The following is a 19,294-nucleotide window of genomic DNA, read 5'->3' on the forward strand; positions in this document are numbered from 1 at the left end:
TAGGAGCAGAGATGCTGCTTGGCCTGCTGTGTTCATCCAGCCCTGCACCTTGTTGTAGTGGTAAAGTGTTGTTTTTCAGACAGGAGGCCTGTGACTACTGGTATGCCACAAGGATTGGTGCTGGGTCTACTGCTTTTTATCATTTATATAAATGACAAATTGGAAATGAACATAGGAGATATGGTTAGCAAGTTGCAGATGACACCAAAAATAGGTGGTGTAGTGGACACTGAAGATTATCTCGGAGTACAACGGGCCTTGATCAGATGGCGGAGGAGTGGCAAAAGGAATTTAATTTAGATAAATGTGAGGTGTTGTATTTTAGTAAGCTAAACCAGGACAGGTCTTACATAATTAAAGGTAGACCCCTGGGGAGCCCCCGTTGTTGAACAAAAAGACCTAGGGGTGCAGGTGCATACTTCCTTGAGAAGATTGGGAGATTTAGTAAAGATCGTCCAAATCATAAGCTTATTGGACAAAAATGCCATTGGTAGAAGGACCAGAGGACATAGATTGAGGATAATTGGCAACAGAAGCAATAACAACTATTTCATGCAGCAAATGGTTAGAATCTTTGATGGATTTCCTGACAAAGTGGTGGATGTTGCTTCATTCGAGGCCTTCAAAAGAAAATTGGTTTATTTTGAAAAGGAAGAATGTGGGTGTTCCATCAGAGGGCCAGCCCAGACACAACTGCGGTAACCATTACACAAAAGTATTAAGAGGGCAGCTTTGTCAAGGAACTTACAGCGCAACACTTTAAATAAAGCGGAAGATTTTATGCGCACAAATCTACAACGGAACTGAACCGAGCCGAACCTGAGCTCGAAGCTGCAGCGGGTGGGCGGCGGCAATAACATTCATAACGGGTCGGGGGGCAATGACGTTGCAGAAGGGCGGGGCAGATGTTTACGTCTGGTGGGCGGAGAAACGCTCCACCTGATGGCGCATGACCGGAAATAGTCGGACAGGAAGTGTCGTTTTGGCGCTTGCGTATTGACTTGTGGCCGTGATCCGCTGGCAGGATAGCCCGCAGTGGGACGAGAGAGAGTGAGTCAGTCTCAGATTTGTTAAGGCATAGAGCCTGAAACCCCCTCCTTGGCGAGACGGCAGATGGCAGGACTCTTAGAGACTGTGTAGCCCACGATCCGCCTTAGGCCTGAGCTGCGGCCTGTACGGCCGGTCACCTTGGAGCGGCTTCCCAGGGTCAGAGGAAGGCAACGGGAAATAGAAAACTCTGAGCCGTGCTCCCCCGTAAACCACACCGGGCGCTGGGACAGGGAAAATGGATGCTACGTTTTAATATCGTGGGGGAAATATAGGCGGTTTGGAGGAGGGAGATGATCCTTTTGAGGGGGGAATGGTACAGGGTGGTGGGGGAAGGTGGGTGTTAGTATAGGGGTGTGAGTAGGAAGTGAGATGCTAGGGAAGGGCCTTGGGTTCGGTTTAGGAATCCTGAGGAGAAAGGGGGCTCCTGAACAGTGGGTGGGCATTGACAGCTCTGAGGGGAAGTGGTGTAGGAACGCAGGGTGTGGCTCGTTGGGTAGAGTACTCTTGGGAAGTGGGTTAACGTGAGGTAGGGAGCTCATGGGGTGAGGATTGGGAAGGAAGGGGTATCTGGGAAGTGGGTGCAGATAGTGGCTTTGTTTGGTACAGATGGTGGCCTTGTTAAGGGTTAGAGAGCTCTTGGGGTGGGGATGATAAGGTGCTATTGGGAGAGGTACTTGTGCAAGGTGTGGGATGGAGAGTTAGAATGAGGTTGGAGAATGTAATGCTGGAAAAGCACAGCAGGGCAGACAGGATGTTGCTCCTTGGATGCTGTCTGACCTGCTGTGTTTTTCCAGCTCCACATTTATTGACTGTAGTTTCTAGCATCTGCAGTCCTCACTGTCTCCAAGTTGGAGAATATAGTGTTGGTTATAATGAGTTCATTGCTTGAGAATGGGCTCAGGATTGAGAGCTGTCTACATAGTACCTGGGATATTGCAAACAATGGGAATTGTGTGGTGAACTGGCTGTACAAAGGATATGTTTTTTTTTCTGATGTGCACAGATGTTGCCATGCAGGAATATTATAGAGACTGTAGTGCAAGCACTGGGCTGCTGACTCTAAAGAGAAATTAAGTGTACTGATCCTGAATTGGCTTATAAGAATATTAGGTAGAGGGAGGGGGAGGATTCAATTGCTGTGGTCTGTGTTGGACCAACAACATGGAAAGAGTAGGCAAGTTGTAGTGGATGATACAGGAACTAGGAGTAGATAGTGGAACTTTGTCATGCAAAATGAACAAGTTAAAATGGTGAAACAGGCAGCTGAAGGAATAGTTTGTGGGTGAATGCTTTCATTTCAAGGAATACTGACTGCAGTATGGAGAGAGGAAGGAACTAACTCTGTTGAAATTGGATCTCTAAAAATTTTGTGGATTCATTTTAATATGCTGATGTTTTTAAAAATTAATTGGAGGGGTATATGATGTGCTGTTTCTTGTTTGTTTTCTTTGATTGACCCAGACCTCTGAGCCCCACATGAACTGAATTGAAAATGAGTCCTAGTGGAAAAGGTAAATTACAGGGACTTCAAGCTAAGAAATGGGAGAGAGGATTGAGGTGAAAGCGTTTGAAAACTAATGTATGGAGTTACGGGTTGATTAGTTGGCTGGTTAATGTGTTATTGTGGCAAATGCACCAAAGGAACATGTTCAGCCATGGTATCTCGCTGAATCAAATGGAGCTTGGGGGTCAATAGTTCTCTGATCCTTTAGTTTTGTCAGGATGTTGATGGTGAGGGTCCCTGAGGTTGTGGAAGGGGGAGTGGATCCCTTGTGATGTGGTGAGTAAAATCTTTTCAGTAATGAGAGAATATGTTTGGTCTGATTTCAGTTAGTAACTGCAAATAGTTTAATTATGATGCATTTAATAAATGCATTAATACATTATTGCATCTAATGTTAAATGAAAAGGTTATATTAAACGTGTTCATAATGACCACCTATTTTTCCCCACCAGATAAACCATGTCATCTGCTGTGGTTGCCAAGCCTGTAATGCGAGGCCTGTTGGCCAAACGTTTACGGTTTCACTTGGCTGTGGCTTTTACTTTAGCTTTTGCAGCGGCTGGCACCTTCAAGGTAATCTTGCTACTCTGAATAATGTTTTGCAGAAATCCTTATCATCTATTTCCCCCACCCTGGTCACTACATTACAATGGAGATTGCTCCTTATATTAAAAAAAGGGACAATTTCCCACAAAGTTGTACTGTTCTATTACCTTAAAGGCTGACTAGATCAAATTTTTGACGTAATAAAGCAGGTGGATAGGGATGGTGCAGTTAATGTTGTGGGCTCCAGAAGATGTTTGTCAAAGTACAACAGAGTAGCTTTCTTACTAAAATTAAAAGCCCAAATTACTGTCCATGGCTGTATGGATAAATATTAGAATTAGCTGCAGAATGGTGAGAAGTGGTTTTTCTGGACTGGTAAGAAGTATAGTGTGTTTCCTAGGGGTTCATATTAAGGACAGTGCATAATAGTTCATAGATGTTATGAAATTTGGAAAAGTGCTAAGTCATGAGGGTGGTGACACATTTTCAGGATACAGGCAGACATGTGGCAGATGAAATTTTTAAAGGGGATGCAAGACCAGAGACTTGAATTCAATGTGCACAAATCTTAGTGGCAAGCTGAGTTGAGAAGACAGTAAAGATAATGCTGCTTTTTGTTTTAAACTTGAGTACAAAGTAAGGAAATAATGATGAAACTTCATAAGTTCTCATAGGTCAACTGGACTAATATTCATTTATGGGCAGTATATTCGAGCAATATTGAGATCTTGGAAGATGTAGAATACATTCATCACATTGGTACCAGGAATGAAAGTTATGGGGGAGGCTGACAAAGTTTGGGTTTTTCAAAGCACAGAATATTGAGAAGATTTGATAGAAGTGTTCAAACTGTCGTTCTGTTCAGACTAAATAAGGGAAACTGTTCTTGATGGTTGTATGTTTGGTAACCAAATGACCCTGATCTAAGGTGATTGGCAAAATAATCAGAACTGACTTGAGGTAACATTAATTTCAGTGAGTTTGGTGAAAGTGAATTCAATAATAAGGGTGTGAGATTAATTGATGGTTGAATTAAAGAGCTGGCAAAGGCATATTAGGCTGACGAGCCTCTCTGCACTGTTTTGTTGTGTTGCAATCTCTTGGAAAGCTGGTTTCTGCATCTTGGTCTTGAATGTTGAGATGCATTCAAGAATACATGTAAATAGGGTGGTTAAGAAGGTGTTTAGCATGCTTTACTTCGTTGCTCAGACCTTTGAGTGCAGGAGTAGGGACATCATGTTAATTTTGTATAGGACGTTAGTAAGGCCTCTTCTGGAGTACAGTGTCCAGTTCTGGTCTCCCTGTTATAGGAAGGATACTGTTAAGCTGGATAGGATTCAGAAGAGATTTACCAGGATGTTGCCGGGACTGGAGGGTTTGCGTTATGAGGATAGGCTGGGACTTTTTTTCTGACTGCAGCATGGGAAGGGCTGACCGGAGAGGTTTATAAAGTCATGAAGGGTATAGATAAGGTGAATGGCAGGTGTCTTTCAATTGGGTGGGGATTTCAAAACTAGAGGCCATATTTTTAAGGTGAGAGGAGGAAGATTTAAAAGACATGAGGGGCAATTTTTTGTGATTGGTGTGTGGAATGAACTTTGAGGAAGTGGTGGATGTGGGTACAGTTACAAGTTACAATGACATTTGGATAAGTGTGTGAAATAAGAAATATTTGGAGAGATATGGGCCAAGGCAGGTGGGACTAGTTTAGTTTGGGGTTAAGGTCTGCATAGACTGGTTAGACCAAAGGGCCTTTTTCCACATGTATGACTCCATAATACATATTGAGAATGTAAATTGCTGTAGTAATAGCAGTAAGTACCATAAATGATCAGGATCAAAGATATTTTTCTCAACAGATCAGTTACTTGGTATTCACACCATTCTTGTCTTGACTGATGTGGCACTCTTTTTTTTTCTATTATGAAAACCCAAACTGTACTTGTTAATGATGTTTGGGAGCTAATTGAGTGCTGAGCAAGATGCTGATTGTTCAATGACATCTGCAGTCCTTTAAATCTGACATTGAGCACACCCCTGATTTCTACCACTGCTGGCAGCCGCCAAGGCCTTAAACTCTAATCTCTGTGTCTACCTCACTACCTCTCTCTTTTAAAATTTTCCTGAAATAAAACTTATTTCCATGAAATTTTTTTAGTCATCTGCTCTAATTGTGGTTTTTTTTTTTTGCAGCTTGGCTTTAAGTTTTCTTTGATAAATGAAGCAATTATTTGCATAATTTACATAATGGCACTGCTTTTTATTTTATCCCCACATGCAACCTTTTTTGTATTGTTGAAATTTGATCTCAATTTTAAATCCTGTGAATTAATTTAAGAAGTTGTAGGTATTTCTTAAGTTTGTTGGGGTTTATGATGTGCTTTGTCTTTCAATCTGATTGACCCAGAACCCTGATACAAATAAATTCTAAATTTTGTTTCAATAAGCTGGAACTTTTGATTGTGAAACACTGTCCTTTTTGCAGTTGTTTTATGCTTAAATTCATAAAAATGCTGAAAATGTAAACTTGTCCTATTTCTTAATCCATTGTAGTTTGCAGTAGGTGAACCCAGGAAGAAAGCATATGCTGACTTCTATAAGAAGTATGATTCCATGAAGGCTTTTGAGGCCATGAGGGATGCTGGTATATTTGAAAGTGTGAAACCAAGGAAGTAGAGTCTTTCAAAGGTAATTATTTACATTGCAGTTAAATGAAAGTGTGGAATCATTTGTATCTCAACAGCTGTTTAACAACATTGTATGAAAATTGGTTCCGTTGCAACTGGTTATTGGAAGGAAAATATATTGAAGTTTTTATTGAGAGCCATGGGAATAGTGAGAAGCCTTAATATTTCAGGAAGTAGCTAATGGTTGTGGTGCATGATTTTTTTTCAGTGCATAAACAAATTTTCTTCCATAGCTTTCTGATTACTTGCTGAGCCTAACAAAATACTAAATTATTGGGAGAATGAATACAAAAGTAGGGAAGTTATGCTTGTTCTATGGGGCAGTAGTGAGACTGCATCTGGACATCCCTCTGCACAGCATTGGTCACCTTGTTTATGGATGTAATTCCATCTGAAGCAGTTCTGAGAAAGCTTACCAGACTGATGTCTGGAATGAGAAGATTGTTTTATGAGGAGAGGTAGTTTGACCTCCACTGCAGAGGAACTCTGGTGATTTGGGGTATACCAAATTTGAAGGAATGGGGATGTGGATTCGGATTCTTGGCTACAATGCAAAGCCCAGTAATAATGTAAAAGAAAATGAACAGATTGCTATTCATTGAGAGGAAACAATTCTCCTGTGCTCGCTCTGTTCCTTCAGCCAACTGTTTCAAGTGGGCAGATTGACTGCAGGGTGTTTGTATACAAATATGGCAAATAAACCAGTTTATTAGTATTATTATTCCTCTGTGACAGGCCAGCATCATAAACAGCATGTGTTGAGTGCTTTATAGCTTAAGGCACAGCCAACAGTGCAAATTTTGTTTTTACAGGCTTGATATTCCAAATATTGGAGAAATGTGGTGGCTTTATAGACTGTTGACAATAAGGATTGTATTTTGCGCATCATCCTTCCAGGAAGATCAAAGTTCCTATTCTAGTATTAATAACTAATTTCTCCCTTGATTGAAGAAAACATTGAGCTGCTTCTAATGTTAAATATAAAATTTGCAGTGTTTGGGTTCATATCTCCTACTTTTTGACAAATCTTAAAAATACTAATACCAACAAATGGTAATATCAAAGCCATCTTGAATGCAGCATTTTGTGGTAGAAGACTTAATCTGTCTGACTTGTATTAATGATTTTCTTTCCTATTAAAACAGGAACCTTGGAATGAGTGACAAGATTGCTCCTCCGTCTTACACTGGGGAAATGGAGAGATATACTTTTGTGTGTTCTATACCAGACTTACAAATAAAATATTAAATTCTCTGCCCTTGAACACTTGTATTTTCATTGCCATTATCTACAGAACTTTGAAACTTAGGACTTGCTTTTTCTCTGAAATAGGCAGGCAGTTCAGTAGAATGCTGAACTTCGCATCAGATGATTTACTGAACGTGTGACAAATTGAGTATAAAATGCTAAGAAGGAATGTGGCTTATTCTTTCTTTACAGAAGCAAAAAGCTATTGATGATAATGCCTTTAGGAGCAGATTTGGAGAATTTTAAAATGTGGAAATTGTAGAAACAATTCATTTGTGTACATGTTTGTGGGTATCATGACATTGTTGCAAATCAGATGAAATCATTTGAGAAATTTTTAACCCTTGTCTGCTGGCTGCACTTCCATCAATGATAATGAAACTCATCTTGGACTGGGCCTCTTGTCTGAGGGATGAGATGGAAAGCAGAAGCTTTAAATTTAACAGCAGAGGAAGTAAATAAGGCATTCAACCTAGCACAATAAAAAAATTAAAATTCTTATCAATCAGCATTGTTTGTTCCTAGCCAATGACTTATTGCTGTACACTTTCTATGTCTGATCAAGATGCGACCTGACCTACATATTTCTAATGTCTACAGTAGCTTAAAATCAAATTGGAATAGGAGTAAATCATTGTGTCTCATGTCTGCTCATTTAATGCAATCATGGCTGATCTACCTCAACTTATTTCCCATCCTCCAATGTTCCTTGATGCCAAGAGACCAAAAGATGTCTCAACCTTGAATCTATTCAACAATGGAACATACACAATCCCTATGATCATTGAACTCCTAAGGTGCAGAAAGAAGCCATTAAGCTCACTGGGTCTGCACTGACCTGCTGAAGAACATCTTACCTGGACTCCTGCAATATTTCTGTGACCCTGCATTTAAACAGCTAACCTACCTAGCCTGCACAGCCCTGGATGCTGGGATGATTTAGCACAGCCAATCCACCCAGCCTTTACACATTTTTTGAACTGTGGAAGGAAACCCATGCAGACATGGGTGACTGCAAACTCCACACATTCTCCCCAAGTCTGGAAGTCCACCTGGGTCTCTGTTGCTATGAAGCAGCAGAGAAAGATTTGAAATTCAAAACACTTTAAATTTTCACCTCCCCTCTGCTAAATAATCAATCCTTTATTCAAACCTGAATCCTCTAGATTCTGCAGCAGGAAACAATTCCATGTAATCCTATCAGGCTATCAGCAATCATGCTTTAATTAGACTGCCTGAATTAGTATTTATCCAATTTGACAAACCCTCATTGCAGGCATCAATCTTGTGAACCTTTACTATACTATACAGCCTCCGAGGCAAGTGGATTCTTCCTCAGTTACGGCAAACAACTGTGCACTCTAGGTATGATCTCACTAAAACACTAACTGTAGCAAGCCCTACTGTATTCAAGCTACAGAGAATAACACAAGTGTCTCAAAACTTGAATATATTCAATACAGCACACACTATGATGTAGAGAATACCAAAGATGCAAGATACTTAAGTTTTCGTCATCTGTCCTTAATGAATCTATCCCATATCCTGAGGCTGATCACTAGATTCCAGTCTCCATCTGTGTAGAGCTCTTAGGAAATTTAAAAACTACTTAAACATTCAATTGAGTTTCCTGTGCCAATAATCCAGATTAATGAAAAGTAGTTCCTGATCTCTAGTAAGACTCATCAGCCTAAATAGCAGCAGAACAGGCCACAGTTTTGGTATATTAGAGGTCAACTGTGCCAATGATTTTTTTTCACAAATCAATCTTAAAATCTCTCCCTGTCTTAGTACAGCCAATCGTAATTATAACCTTGAAACTGATCAGTTTATAACTTGCAGTTAATGTGAGACAGCATGATCAATAACAATCTAGATGTCAGGCCAATACCAGTTGATTTTTGAAGACAGAAAAATGGCAGGTTAAGACGGATTTATAGGAAGTGTGCTGGGTCAACTTATTTGCGGCTTGAGTCTTTCATTATGGGTTGATGTCTGAGAGTAGGTAAAGCAAAAATGTGCACTAGTAGTTGAGGTACAGCCATACAGTGAGAAACCCAATAGGAATTAAAATTAAAAGGTTAGTATCTAAGCAGTAATTAACCAAAAACCAAGCAAATATTCAGTCCATTAAGGTAGGCCCTGTAACTATGGAATACAGTTACTACTTAAGCCTTTATCTCGTGCATATCTGCCATTGAATCCAGTTTCCTTAAATTATATCCAAAAAAATACATCTAATCAGATATTTCTCCAGTACTTAATTTGATAGTTAATGCATTGATTTTCTGTTCATGTAGATGAATGGAACTTGAATACAATAGTTCCTTTTGTAAAACCTTGTTGTTTTAATGCCCTTCACACATATTAAGCCAAAACAATTCAACTTCAATCTTCTTGTAATGCTTACTAAAGATAAAATATTCTGTTTATGAAATTTGGGAAAGGGCACATAAAAAGGCTAACCGATCAACAATGGGACATAGGATATGGGTTGGTGGTTCTGATAGGTGTAAATGTGAGGCAAGGACAGTGATGGAAATGAATTGGTAATGAATTCTGAAGGTCAGCCCAGCATTAAACAGGACACCAGGGTTGAAGCTTTCTTAAGTATGGATTTGGGCCTAAGAAATTGAACGTGATGGCTTTTGTTTTGATATTTATGTTGGGAGAAACTTCACTTATTCTCATAGGCAGTCAGCACGATGTTTAGACGGCTGAGTCGCACTTTCTCTCTCTACCCAAGCTGTAGCTTGGGATGGTATGCAGGTAAAGAGTGAATGATTTGTTGACTGCAAAATAATTAAATCTTGCTTCAGAATTGGTGGAATATAAAAGGTGAGCCATTAAGGAAGTGATGCAGCAGCAAATGGCCATCCATGCAGAAAGTGGTGGTATAAGGATAATACACCAGAGTACAAACATGGTCTTGGAACAAGTAGGGTGGCTATTAGATCACCAAGAAGGATCAAAGGATTGCTATCCCTGTGGGAATTGTCCTCAGCTTTAGAAGTGATCAGAGGGAATTATGGCCTGTATCTGAGGCTGAATGCACTAAATCACACTTTTATCAAATATGTAGGCAAGCAGGAAACCTGCCTTTTTACAAACTGGGTATTTTCCATAAAATTCCTACACTGTGAAAGCAGGTCATTTGACTCAGAGTCACCACTGTCCTTCTGAAGATCCACACCCCTCACCCTATCCCTATAACCCCACATCTCCCATGGCTATTCCACCTAGCCTGCACATCTATGGAAACTTTAGGCAATTTAGCATGGCCAGTCCACCTAATTTTCACATCTTTAGACTGTGGGAGGAAACTGGAGCACTGGAGGAAACCCACACGGACACGGGGAGAACGTGCAAACACCACACAGACAGTTGCCCAAGGTTGGAATCGGATCCCTGGCACTAAGGTAGCATATGCAAATGATTTGTATCTGCAACAGACCTGCTGAGTGAGACTGTACACTTCCAGTTTGAAAAGGGAGTGGAGAATGTAGGCATTGATCCCACTACCTCTCACATGCAAAGCCAGTGCTCTACCATTTGAGCTAATTCTCCTAAATCAACAGATGCTTTAGAAGCAGCCCACTTGACCCATCAAATCCACAAATGACCCTCCAAAAGAGCCTCCCACACTCCTACCCTATCCCTGTAACCTTACGTTTCCCATGGCTAACCCATCTAGCCCGCACACTCCTTGACACTATGTGCAGGTTCGGTGGATTGGTCATGTCCAATTTTGGACTGTGGTAGGAAACCAGCGCAGCCTGAGAAGTCCCACGCAGACACAGGAAGAATGTGAAAACTCCACACAGACAGTTGCCTGAGGCCAGAATCAAAATGAGTCCCTGGCGTTGTGAGGCAGCAGTGTTAACCAAAGAGCCACCATACTGCACCCAAAACTGTATCCAAACCAGATAGGAGTCAAAACTACAATCTCCCGAGTCCTAGTCAGACAAGTTATCCATTGTACCACTGGCCTAGGTAGTGTCCTCCTTGACATGCTATCCTGTTCCAGCAGGAACATTGGTGATAGTTAGCTCAAAGCTATGCTGACTTGTTTTGTATTAGCAGCAAATTAGCAGAGCCTAAAATAAAACTGATTTAAGGAAATATTAGAAGACTAAAACTAACTTAAATTGCAGAGATAAAAGTTTGTGGTTCAAATGACGATAGGTATTATTTCCTTAAGTTGGTTTATTTTAGGCTGTTACCCTCCACCACTCTCCTTAATAACAGTTCGCAACAACCTACTGCATTTTCCTTTAAATATATTTATCAAGCTAGAGTTGCAACCCTGCAGTTATCTTCCAGGATTCACACAGTTAGAGGTCACTAAGATCTACAAAGTGACTCCAGAAATTACTACCAACAATCTGTTGCATTGAATAAAGTGAGAGATCTTACGTGCCACGAGGCAGAATTGGAAGAACTAAGAGATTGCACATGGTGCCATATTTGTGCAGTAAGTGATGTGGGTCCTTGAAGTTGCACAAGATGGATCTGTTACATGCAATAATTAAAATGGAATGCAACACCGAACTTAATTAATAGGCAAATGATACTTCATGTATTTATATTAAAGGGAGGGACATTCTGTAAAGTTGGGTATTGTTGTTTACAGTGCATCCACAGGAATTGTAACAAAATCTTAAACTGCATGGAGTTAACTTAGCCTCTTGTTAGCTCAGCCTCTTCTCTCCTCTTGCCATCGATTAATCAGTTCAAAGTTGTGAATTGTAGTATACTAATATGATTTTAGAAATAATGAATGTTTAACTGAATGCTTTGTAAGGTACACGCTAAATATAGGCAGATGGAAAAGTTAGTACATCATGACTTAAAATCAAGCAAAAATGCGAAGAAAACATTTCTCAACTTTATTTGTATAAAACAAACTGTCATTGCCCATAAAACAAAGCTAAATGCATACTCCAGCATAATAAAATGAGTTAGTACACCAGTAAGTGGTTTTGACAGCAAATTTGCAATGGTAACCTCTGTGCTATAAAAAGTGGAATTAAAGTTACTTATCAATATTTTATTCAGAAACTTATTCTAGATTTAGGATTTCCATCAGAACTAACTCAGATTAAATGAAAGTTAGTTGATTGATGTGTGGTTCTCTATTTTCCAGGATCACTGCCTGTGACCATATCATTAATTGATATAAGAAGACAGGCAATACCTTTTGAAAATGAATAAGGCTATTCTATTCTAATTCTAAATTAGATTGATTTGGAACAAACCAGTCATAGATAACTGGTATCTCCCATTTTGAATTTAAGGTAATTTATAGGCCAGCTATATTGCAGCAGAAATGCATAATAGGCAATTTTTGCCCAGGTAAAATATGAAGATCAGTTTATTAAAAAAGGCTGGAAATGGAGAGCAGAAGCATGATTGTCATTCAGTAATCCTTTTTTTGGCCTATATTCAGTATTCCCCTTTACGCAAACACATGAGCAACATTAAAATATAATTCCATATTATAATGAAATTTATAATGAAACTTATCTTACTGAGAGGCACATTATTATTCAGAGTTGTTTTATCTTTTCACTGCTCCATTCAGTAAATTTGACACCAACAGTTATAAGTTATATAAAATTCATAAATTAAAACTTGTGCCATTGTTAAGATTAATATAATGCTTTTTGAGACACTGAAACAAAACAAAGCTTTCACATTGGTCAATATGTCTTCCACGTGTTATGGCATGGAACAAGTACTTACATTAATCACATTTTGCCTTTATTTCATCATTATAAACAAACCTCTTTTCTGGAAGTTTTGAAGACTGAAATTTCTATAATCTATGTATTTACTTTAAGTGTAGTTCAGAGCTAGCAAACTAAAGTGGGTTCTGCATTAAAAAGGGAATATGTACTAAAGTGTTGTTGTTATATTTTGAGAAAGATATGATTTATCCTGGAGATATCACTTTCTTTCTCATCCTTCATGTTAAAGATACTGTTCCAGTCTTCCAGGAATTCTCCACCCAAATTTCAATTTCTTATGTGTGAAGCAGGCAGCTATTGAAATAATAGGGTATTGCAATTTAGCCCAATCGTACTCTCACCTCAACAGAGTCACTGGGTAGCAACCATGAGTGAGAATCATTGGTGAATTCCACCTCCAGCTCATCAATGCAGAAGCATGACAGAGGTATATCTTCTGCATAGTGAAGTTTGAGATGGCTAACTAAACACAGTGCAAGAAACAAAGGGTGCCATTTTCTGGTCCCAATATCATGTCATGTAGCACATTTATTCAAGAAGCCCAAGGCCCATATTTATACAACTTCACACTGCTTAATTTGCTCAATCCCTATATGGCTGTAAACAGATAAGATCACAAGTTGTGCATTAATTGGATATGCTACTGTTAAAGTCAGTGGTTTGTGGTAATAACTGGTTAGATAAACTGTTGCTGATTTAAACACTGGGTGCAAAGAGCTTTAACAGTGTTATTTAGATCTAAAAGCAACATATTTAACATTATCTTAAGGAAGTGCTTTAATTATGTAGCTGAATTGGCTTTGTTGGTTCTATCTCCATCACACTGATGCTGCTGTAAAATCTATTTTGTTTTGCACTGAAGCTCCAGCCTCAGATACAAATTTGGTCTACACTATGACACTTTGCTTTGAGGCTTCTTAAAAATACGAATGGAGTGACTTTAGATGCTGCTTCTAGCAGGTAGAGTTTAGACCCTAAATAATGCCATACCTTACCTGACATTAAGGAGAAAGTATTGACATCTCTGCCGATATAAGGTAAGTGCCGATCTTTGAGGAGCTTGTCGAATTGTTCACAATAACTGTACGCCTTATAATAAACTACCAGTATTAAGATGCAGCATTCATGGGGAATTATTCTATATGCTTCAAATGTGAATATAAGTAACATGGCCACATAAAACCAAAAAAAAACTTGATTACAGTTTTAAGAAGAGTGGAAGAGCTATTTCAGTTTAAACTGAAAATATCAGCATTTTCCCTGGTCTATTATTAGTGACTTCTTTAGTAGCAGTTCACTTCCTATAATAAATTTAAGCTTAATCTTTAGATGTCAACATCTTTCTAGATTTATTGCAAAGCTATAGTAATAAAATTTGATTTTAAATTCATAATTGTCAAACAAAATTACAAAATAATCAGTTTGGTTTTCATTCTTTGTTCACTACTGAGAATATGGATACTGAAGTAATTCTTTTGGTAGTAATACAAATAATGTAAAAGGTGGGCTTGAGGGAACCATTCATTTTACAATCAAAAAACCTGGCACGAATTTTTCAAATCCTTTGAAAGTCTCTGATCCTGGTTATAACTAAAAGCAAATAGCAATCATGGAAAAAGTATCAATTATACCCAAAAGATTAGTAAGTAGTTTTCACCTTCTACCACAGTGATGCACTTCCTATTTACAAAAATAGCCAAACGCCCAGAATGACCAGGCATTATGCCTTTCACTAGCAGTTTTCATTTTATTGACAGATAGAAAGAAGGGACTGTTGAATTGATGGAATAATGCACAAAAAAATAACTGCTCATAATGTGAACTCTCTTTTCCTGCAACCTCCTGAACCATCATATTTATTTAAAAAACTACAATGGAACTCTTACACCTGCCAGAACTTTTTGCTGGACAAGACCTTGTGTAAGATATCATCTCACCTCTCTGCACAATCCATTATTATTTTTACTGGTCTTCATCCTATGCCTTGGATATTATGCCCAGAAGACCAAAATTCCATCATCAGTTGTTAGCTATTGTGGCAGTTAAGAAGTTCCATTGTGACTCTCTGCATCTAAGGAACAAAATTTAATTTGCATGATCATTCTAATTCATAGTCCAGTTGTCTCTGTATGGAACACCAATCAAACTGTGGAAGACAAAAAAAACTTGCATCATCTTTCCAACAGTATTCACTGATGTTAAAATGTAACATATACTCAACCATTTAGAAATCCTAAAGGAAACTCAGCACTCAAGCACACATTAATCCCTTTTCTTTTCTACCATGCTTTTCTCTTCCAGTTCCTCATCTTTATGCTCTTTAGAACTTTCTTTAACTCCATTATCAACTTTGTGACGTTCATCATTGTTTTCCTCCTTTTCTTCATCACTAGCTTCTGCATCTCCCTGCTCGATGGCTTCGTTCTGAAGCAATTCTCCTTCTTCCGGTTCATATTCCCCATCAGCTGTCCAGATTCCATAACACATGATGCTGATAACACCCAAAGGTAGACCAAAAAGAAAGCAACCCAGGAGAGGAGAGGTCTTGAAAACAGACTAAAACAAAACACAAAAAGATCAATTTCTTTACCCTTCACGCACAAAAAACAACAGAGAAACCATTTTAATGGATAGTACCCAACACGTTCTAAAATGATCACTGGATCAAATTGTTTTCTTGCTGGTGCAAAACCTTTATGTCATAGTTCTACACCATCAAGAATTGTCATGGAGTCAGAGTCGTACAACACTGAAACAGACCCTTCGGTCCAACTTGTTCATGCCAACCAGATATTCTAAATTAATCTAGTCCTGTTTGCTAGCATTTGGCCTGGATCCCTCTAAACCCTTCCTAATTGTGTACCACTCCAGACGACTTTTAAATGTTGTCACTGTACCAGCCTCCACCACTTCCTCTGGCAGTTCATTCCATAAACTGACCACCCTCTGCGTGATAGAGTTGCCCCCAGGTTCCTTTTATATCTTTCCCCTCTCACCTTAAACCCATGTCCTCTAGTTTTGGACTTCCCTACCCTTATAAAAAGACCTTGACTATTCTTCCTATCCACACCCCTCATGATTTTATACACTTCGATAAGGTCACCTTTCAGCCTCTGACGCTCCAGGGAAGAAAGCCGCAGTCTTCTCAGCCTTAACCTTTTGCTCAAACTATCTAACCACGGCAACATCCTTGTAAATGTCTTTTTTTCAAGCTTAAAAACATCTTTCCGATAGGACGGAGACCAGAATTGAATACAATCTCCCAAAGTGGTCTAACCAATCTCCTATACAGCCGCAACATGACATCACAACTCCTATACTCAATGCACTGACCAATAAAGGCAAGTGTACCAAACATCTTCTTCAGTGCACAGTCTACCTGTGACTCTGCCTTCAAGGAACTATGAACCTGCACCCTAAGATCTTTGTTCGGTAACATTCCCCAAAACTCTACCATTAAGTGTACAAGTCCTGCCCTGATGTGCCTTACAAAAATGCAACACTTCACATTTATCTAAATTAAACTCCACCTACCACTCTCCGGTCCATCGGCTCATTTGATCAAAGTCCCATTGTACTTTGAGGTAACCTTCTTCACTGTACACTACACCACCAATTTTGGTGACATCTGCAAACTTATTAACCATTCCTCTTATATTCACATACATTTAATTTACATAAATGACAAAAAGCAGTGGACCCAGCAATGATCTTTGTGGCACACCGCTGGTCACAGGCCTCCAGTCTGAAAAACAACCCCACTCCACCACCACTCTGTTTCCTACTTTCAAGCCAATTTTGCATCCAAATGGGTAGCTCTCCCCGGATTCCATATCAGCTAACCTGGCTAACCAGTCTACCAAATGGAATTGGGTCAAACACCTTGCTGAAGTCCAGATAAACAATGTCCACCACTCTGCCTTCAGTCTTCTTTGTCACTTCTTCAAAAAAAAAACACAATCCAGTTAGAGACAGAATTTCCCATGCACAAAGCCATGTTGACTACAATCCCAATAAAGTGATAATCCCTTTCTTATTTCTCAGTTCCACCAAAATAACATAACTGGATGTAGCCCCAGGAATATCCTCCCTAAGTACATCCTTAATGTTATCCCTAACCAAAAATGCCACTCTCCTTCCCTTTTTGCCTCCCTTTCTATCTTTCCCATAGCATCTATACCCTGGAAAATTAAGCTGCCAGTCATACCCTTCCCTGAGCCACGTTTTCTGCAATAGCTATGATATCCCATGTTCTCAACCATGCCCTAAGTTCATCAGCCTTACCTGTCAGGCCTCTTGTATTGAAATACATGCAGTTTTTTATCAGTCTATTGTCCTTGATAAAATCGCATGACATTTTTGGTCAATCCAACAGATGTATATTTATGATGTTTTAGAATCCACTCTTTCTTACCTCTGACTCGGACCTTTGTTTTAGATCATTCTCAGAGACAAGTGAGTTTCAAATGATTTTGAGAGGTTGCTCACTAGCATTGACTGCATAAAATCTTGGTATCATGCAGAATTAACAAATAGAAGATTTTTAGCTACTTTTAGCTACTGGAAACTTCCTACACAATTCTCTCTCTACTTCAAGTAGCAATAGATTTTAACAATTAAACCATTTTATTTCAAATAAAAAAAGCAAATTGTATACACAATCAAACAATGAAACTTATTGTAATTGACAGAGATTATAAAAATTCTCCAAATGTGGTGACAGAGTCACGGCTAGATTATTGCTAACCATAGTTTTTTTTAAATTCACTCGTGAGATGTGGGTGTCACTGACCAGCATTTACTGCCAGTTCCTAATTACCTTTGAGAAGGTGGTGATGGTGAGCTACCTTCTTGAACCCCTGCAGTCCATGCACTATAGATAGAACCACAATGCTGTTAGTGAAAAATTCCAGTATTTTGACCCAGCGACAGTGAAGGATCGGCAATATATTTCCAAATCAGGATGGTGAGTGGCTTGAAGGGGAACTTGCAGGTGGTAGTGTTCTCATATATCTGCTACCCTTGTCCTTCTAGATGAAAGTGGTCGTGGGTTTAGAAGGTGCTGTCTAAGGATCTTGGGCGAATTTCTGCAGTACATCTTGCGGACAGTACACACTGCTGCTATTAAGTGTTGGTGGTGGAATGAGTGAATGTTATGCCAATCAAGTGGGGTGCTTTGGATAGTTGTCCAGCGTTGGTGGAGCTGTACTCATCGAGGGAAGTAAGGAGAATTCCATCACACTCCTGACTTGTGCATTGTAGATGACGGACAGGCTTTGGAGAGTCAGGTGAATTACTCGCTATAGTATTTCTGACCTCTGACCTGCAGTTGTAGCACTATATTCATTTGGCAAGTTTGGTCAATGGTAAACCCCAGGACATTGACAGTGGGGGATTCAGTGATGGTAATGCCATTTGGTCGTCAAGGGGCTATGGTTAGATTGTCTCTTATTGGAGATGGCTATTGCCTGGCATTTGTGTGGCATGAATGTTACTTGCCACTTTTCAGTCCAGGCCTAGATATTGATCAGATTTTGTTTCATTTAAACATGGACTGCTTCAGTATGAGGTATCTTACCACTGCAGTTCTTATGTTTACAGTGTTCCCTCAATAGTGGGAGATAAGGAAAGCACTGGTATAGCTGAAGTGAGGTGACAAAGGCACAGAGTTATGTTTCCAGCAGCAGATGGACTTGTAAAGGTGGCAATGTTGCAGAAATGGAAATAGGCAGTCTTTGTAACATATAGAAGAGTACACAGGGCTAGTAACTCAGATCCAGGTTAAGCAAATAGCCTTGAAGCAGAGATCCCAAATAATTTGGTTTCAACCTTGGAAGTGATGGAATTTGTGATGAGCATACGAGACTATGCCTATGTTTAATTGTGAGGAAATCATAGCTCATCTGTTACAGAGATAATAGGAACTGCAGATGCTGGAGAATCTGAGATAACAAGGTGTAGAGCTGGATGAACACAGCAGGCCAAGCAGCATCAGAGGAGCAGGAAGGCTGACGTTTCGGGCCTAGACGGCTTTTGCTGGTAATACTTAAGTGTTGCTATTCAAATGTTATTTAAAGGAATAAAATCAATGTATGCAGATACACCTGTACATAATACTTTCCTTAAATATCCATATATAAATTAAAATCACTTAATAATGTATGGTTGTAATGCTCTAAGATCGCATCGAGCTTCTAGTATTGGTAATTGGTGCAACTCGTTTGTTCAAATGGTATAGTAGACTGCAGAAAAATGGAGGCATCATAACTGCTGCCAGGATATCAGGCACTGACCTACACATTTATGATGGTTCACTGGTCGGTCATTGAAGGAGTGGAATTATTTTCAATTCTTGAACCTGTGCGATGATATACAACACCCACAAAGCAAAGAATTTGCAGTCACTGTTGATCAGCCTGTAATCCCAGAGAAATTCTGTGCTCACTTCACCTTTCTCTAAAATTGGGTGGCACGGTGGCTCAGTGGTTAGCGCTGCTGCCTCACAGCAC

The 19,294-nt window shown here is 39.4% G+C and overlaps 2 protein-coding genes across 2 annotated transcripts in view; one reads left to right on the plus strand and one right to left on the minus strand.

Moving 5' to 3' along the window:
- Nucleotides 1–920: 920 nt before the first annotated feature.
- On the plus strand, nt 921–7,051 carry LOC125482880 (cytochrome c oxidase subunit 6C). Its single transcript, XM_048595435.1, has 4 exons — nt 921–1,050; nt 3,007–3,127; nt 5,654–5,788; nt 6,933–7,051. The coding sequence occupies exons 2-3, from the start codon at nt 3,014–3,016 to the stop codon at nt 5,774–5,776; spliced, it is 237 nt and encodes a 78-aa protein (XP_048451392.1). The 5' UTR covers nt 921–1,050; nt 3,007–3,013; the 3' UTR covers nt 5,777–5,788; nt 6,933–7,051.
- A 4,850-nt stretch (nt 7,052–11,901) lies between these two features.
- tmx3b (thioredoxin related transmembrane protein 3b) overlaps nt 11,902–19,294 on the minus strand; it is a 134,141-nt gene continuing 126,748 nt past the window's right edge. Inside the window, exon 16 of the mRNA XM_020517218.2 lies at nt 11,902–15,341. Within this exon, the coding sequence (XP_020372807.2) occupies nt 15,048–15,341 (294 nt within the window). The 3' untranslated portion in view covers nt 11,902–15,047. The remainder of the gene's footprint in view (nt 15,342–19,294) is intronic.

The sequence above is a fragment of the Rhincodon typus genome, chromosome 4 (assembly GCF_021869965.1).
Source record: "Rhincodon typus isolate 14 chromosome 4, sRhiTyp1.1, whole genome shotgun sequence".
Taxonomy (NCBI): Eukaryota; Metazoa; Chordata; class Chondrichthyes; order Orectolobiformes; family Rhincodontidae; genus Rhincodon; species Rhincodon typus.

Excerpts from the sequence above, each read along its gene's own strand:
- LOC125482880 (XM_048595435.1), top strand. The coding sequence starts at position 3,014 with ATGTCATCTGCTGTGGTTGCCAAGCCTGTAATGCGAGGCCTGTTGGCC. Across the intron at positions 3,128-5,653 it reads CAGCGGCTGGCACCTTCAAG|TTTGCAGTAGGTGAACCCAG; the intron begins GTAATCTTGCTA and ends AATCCATTGTAG.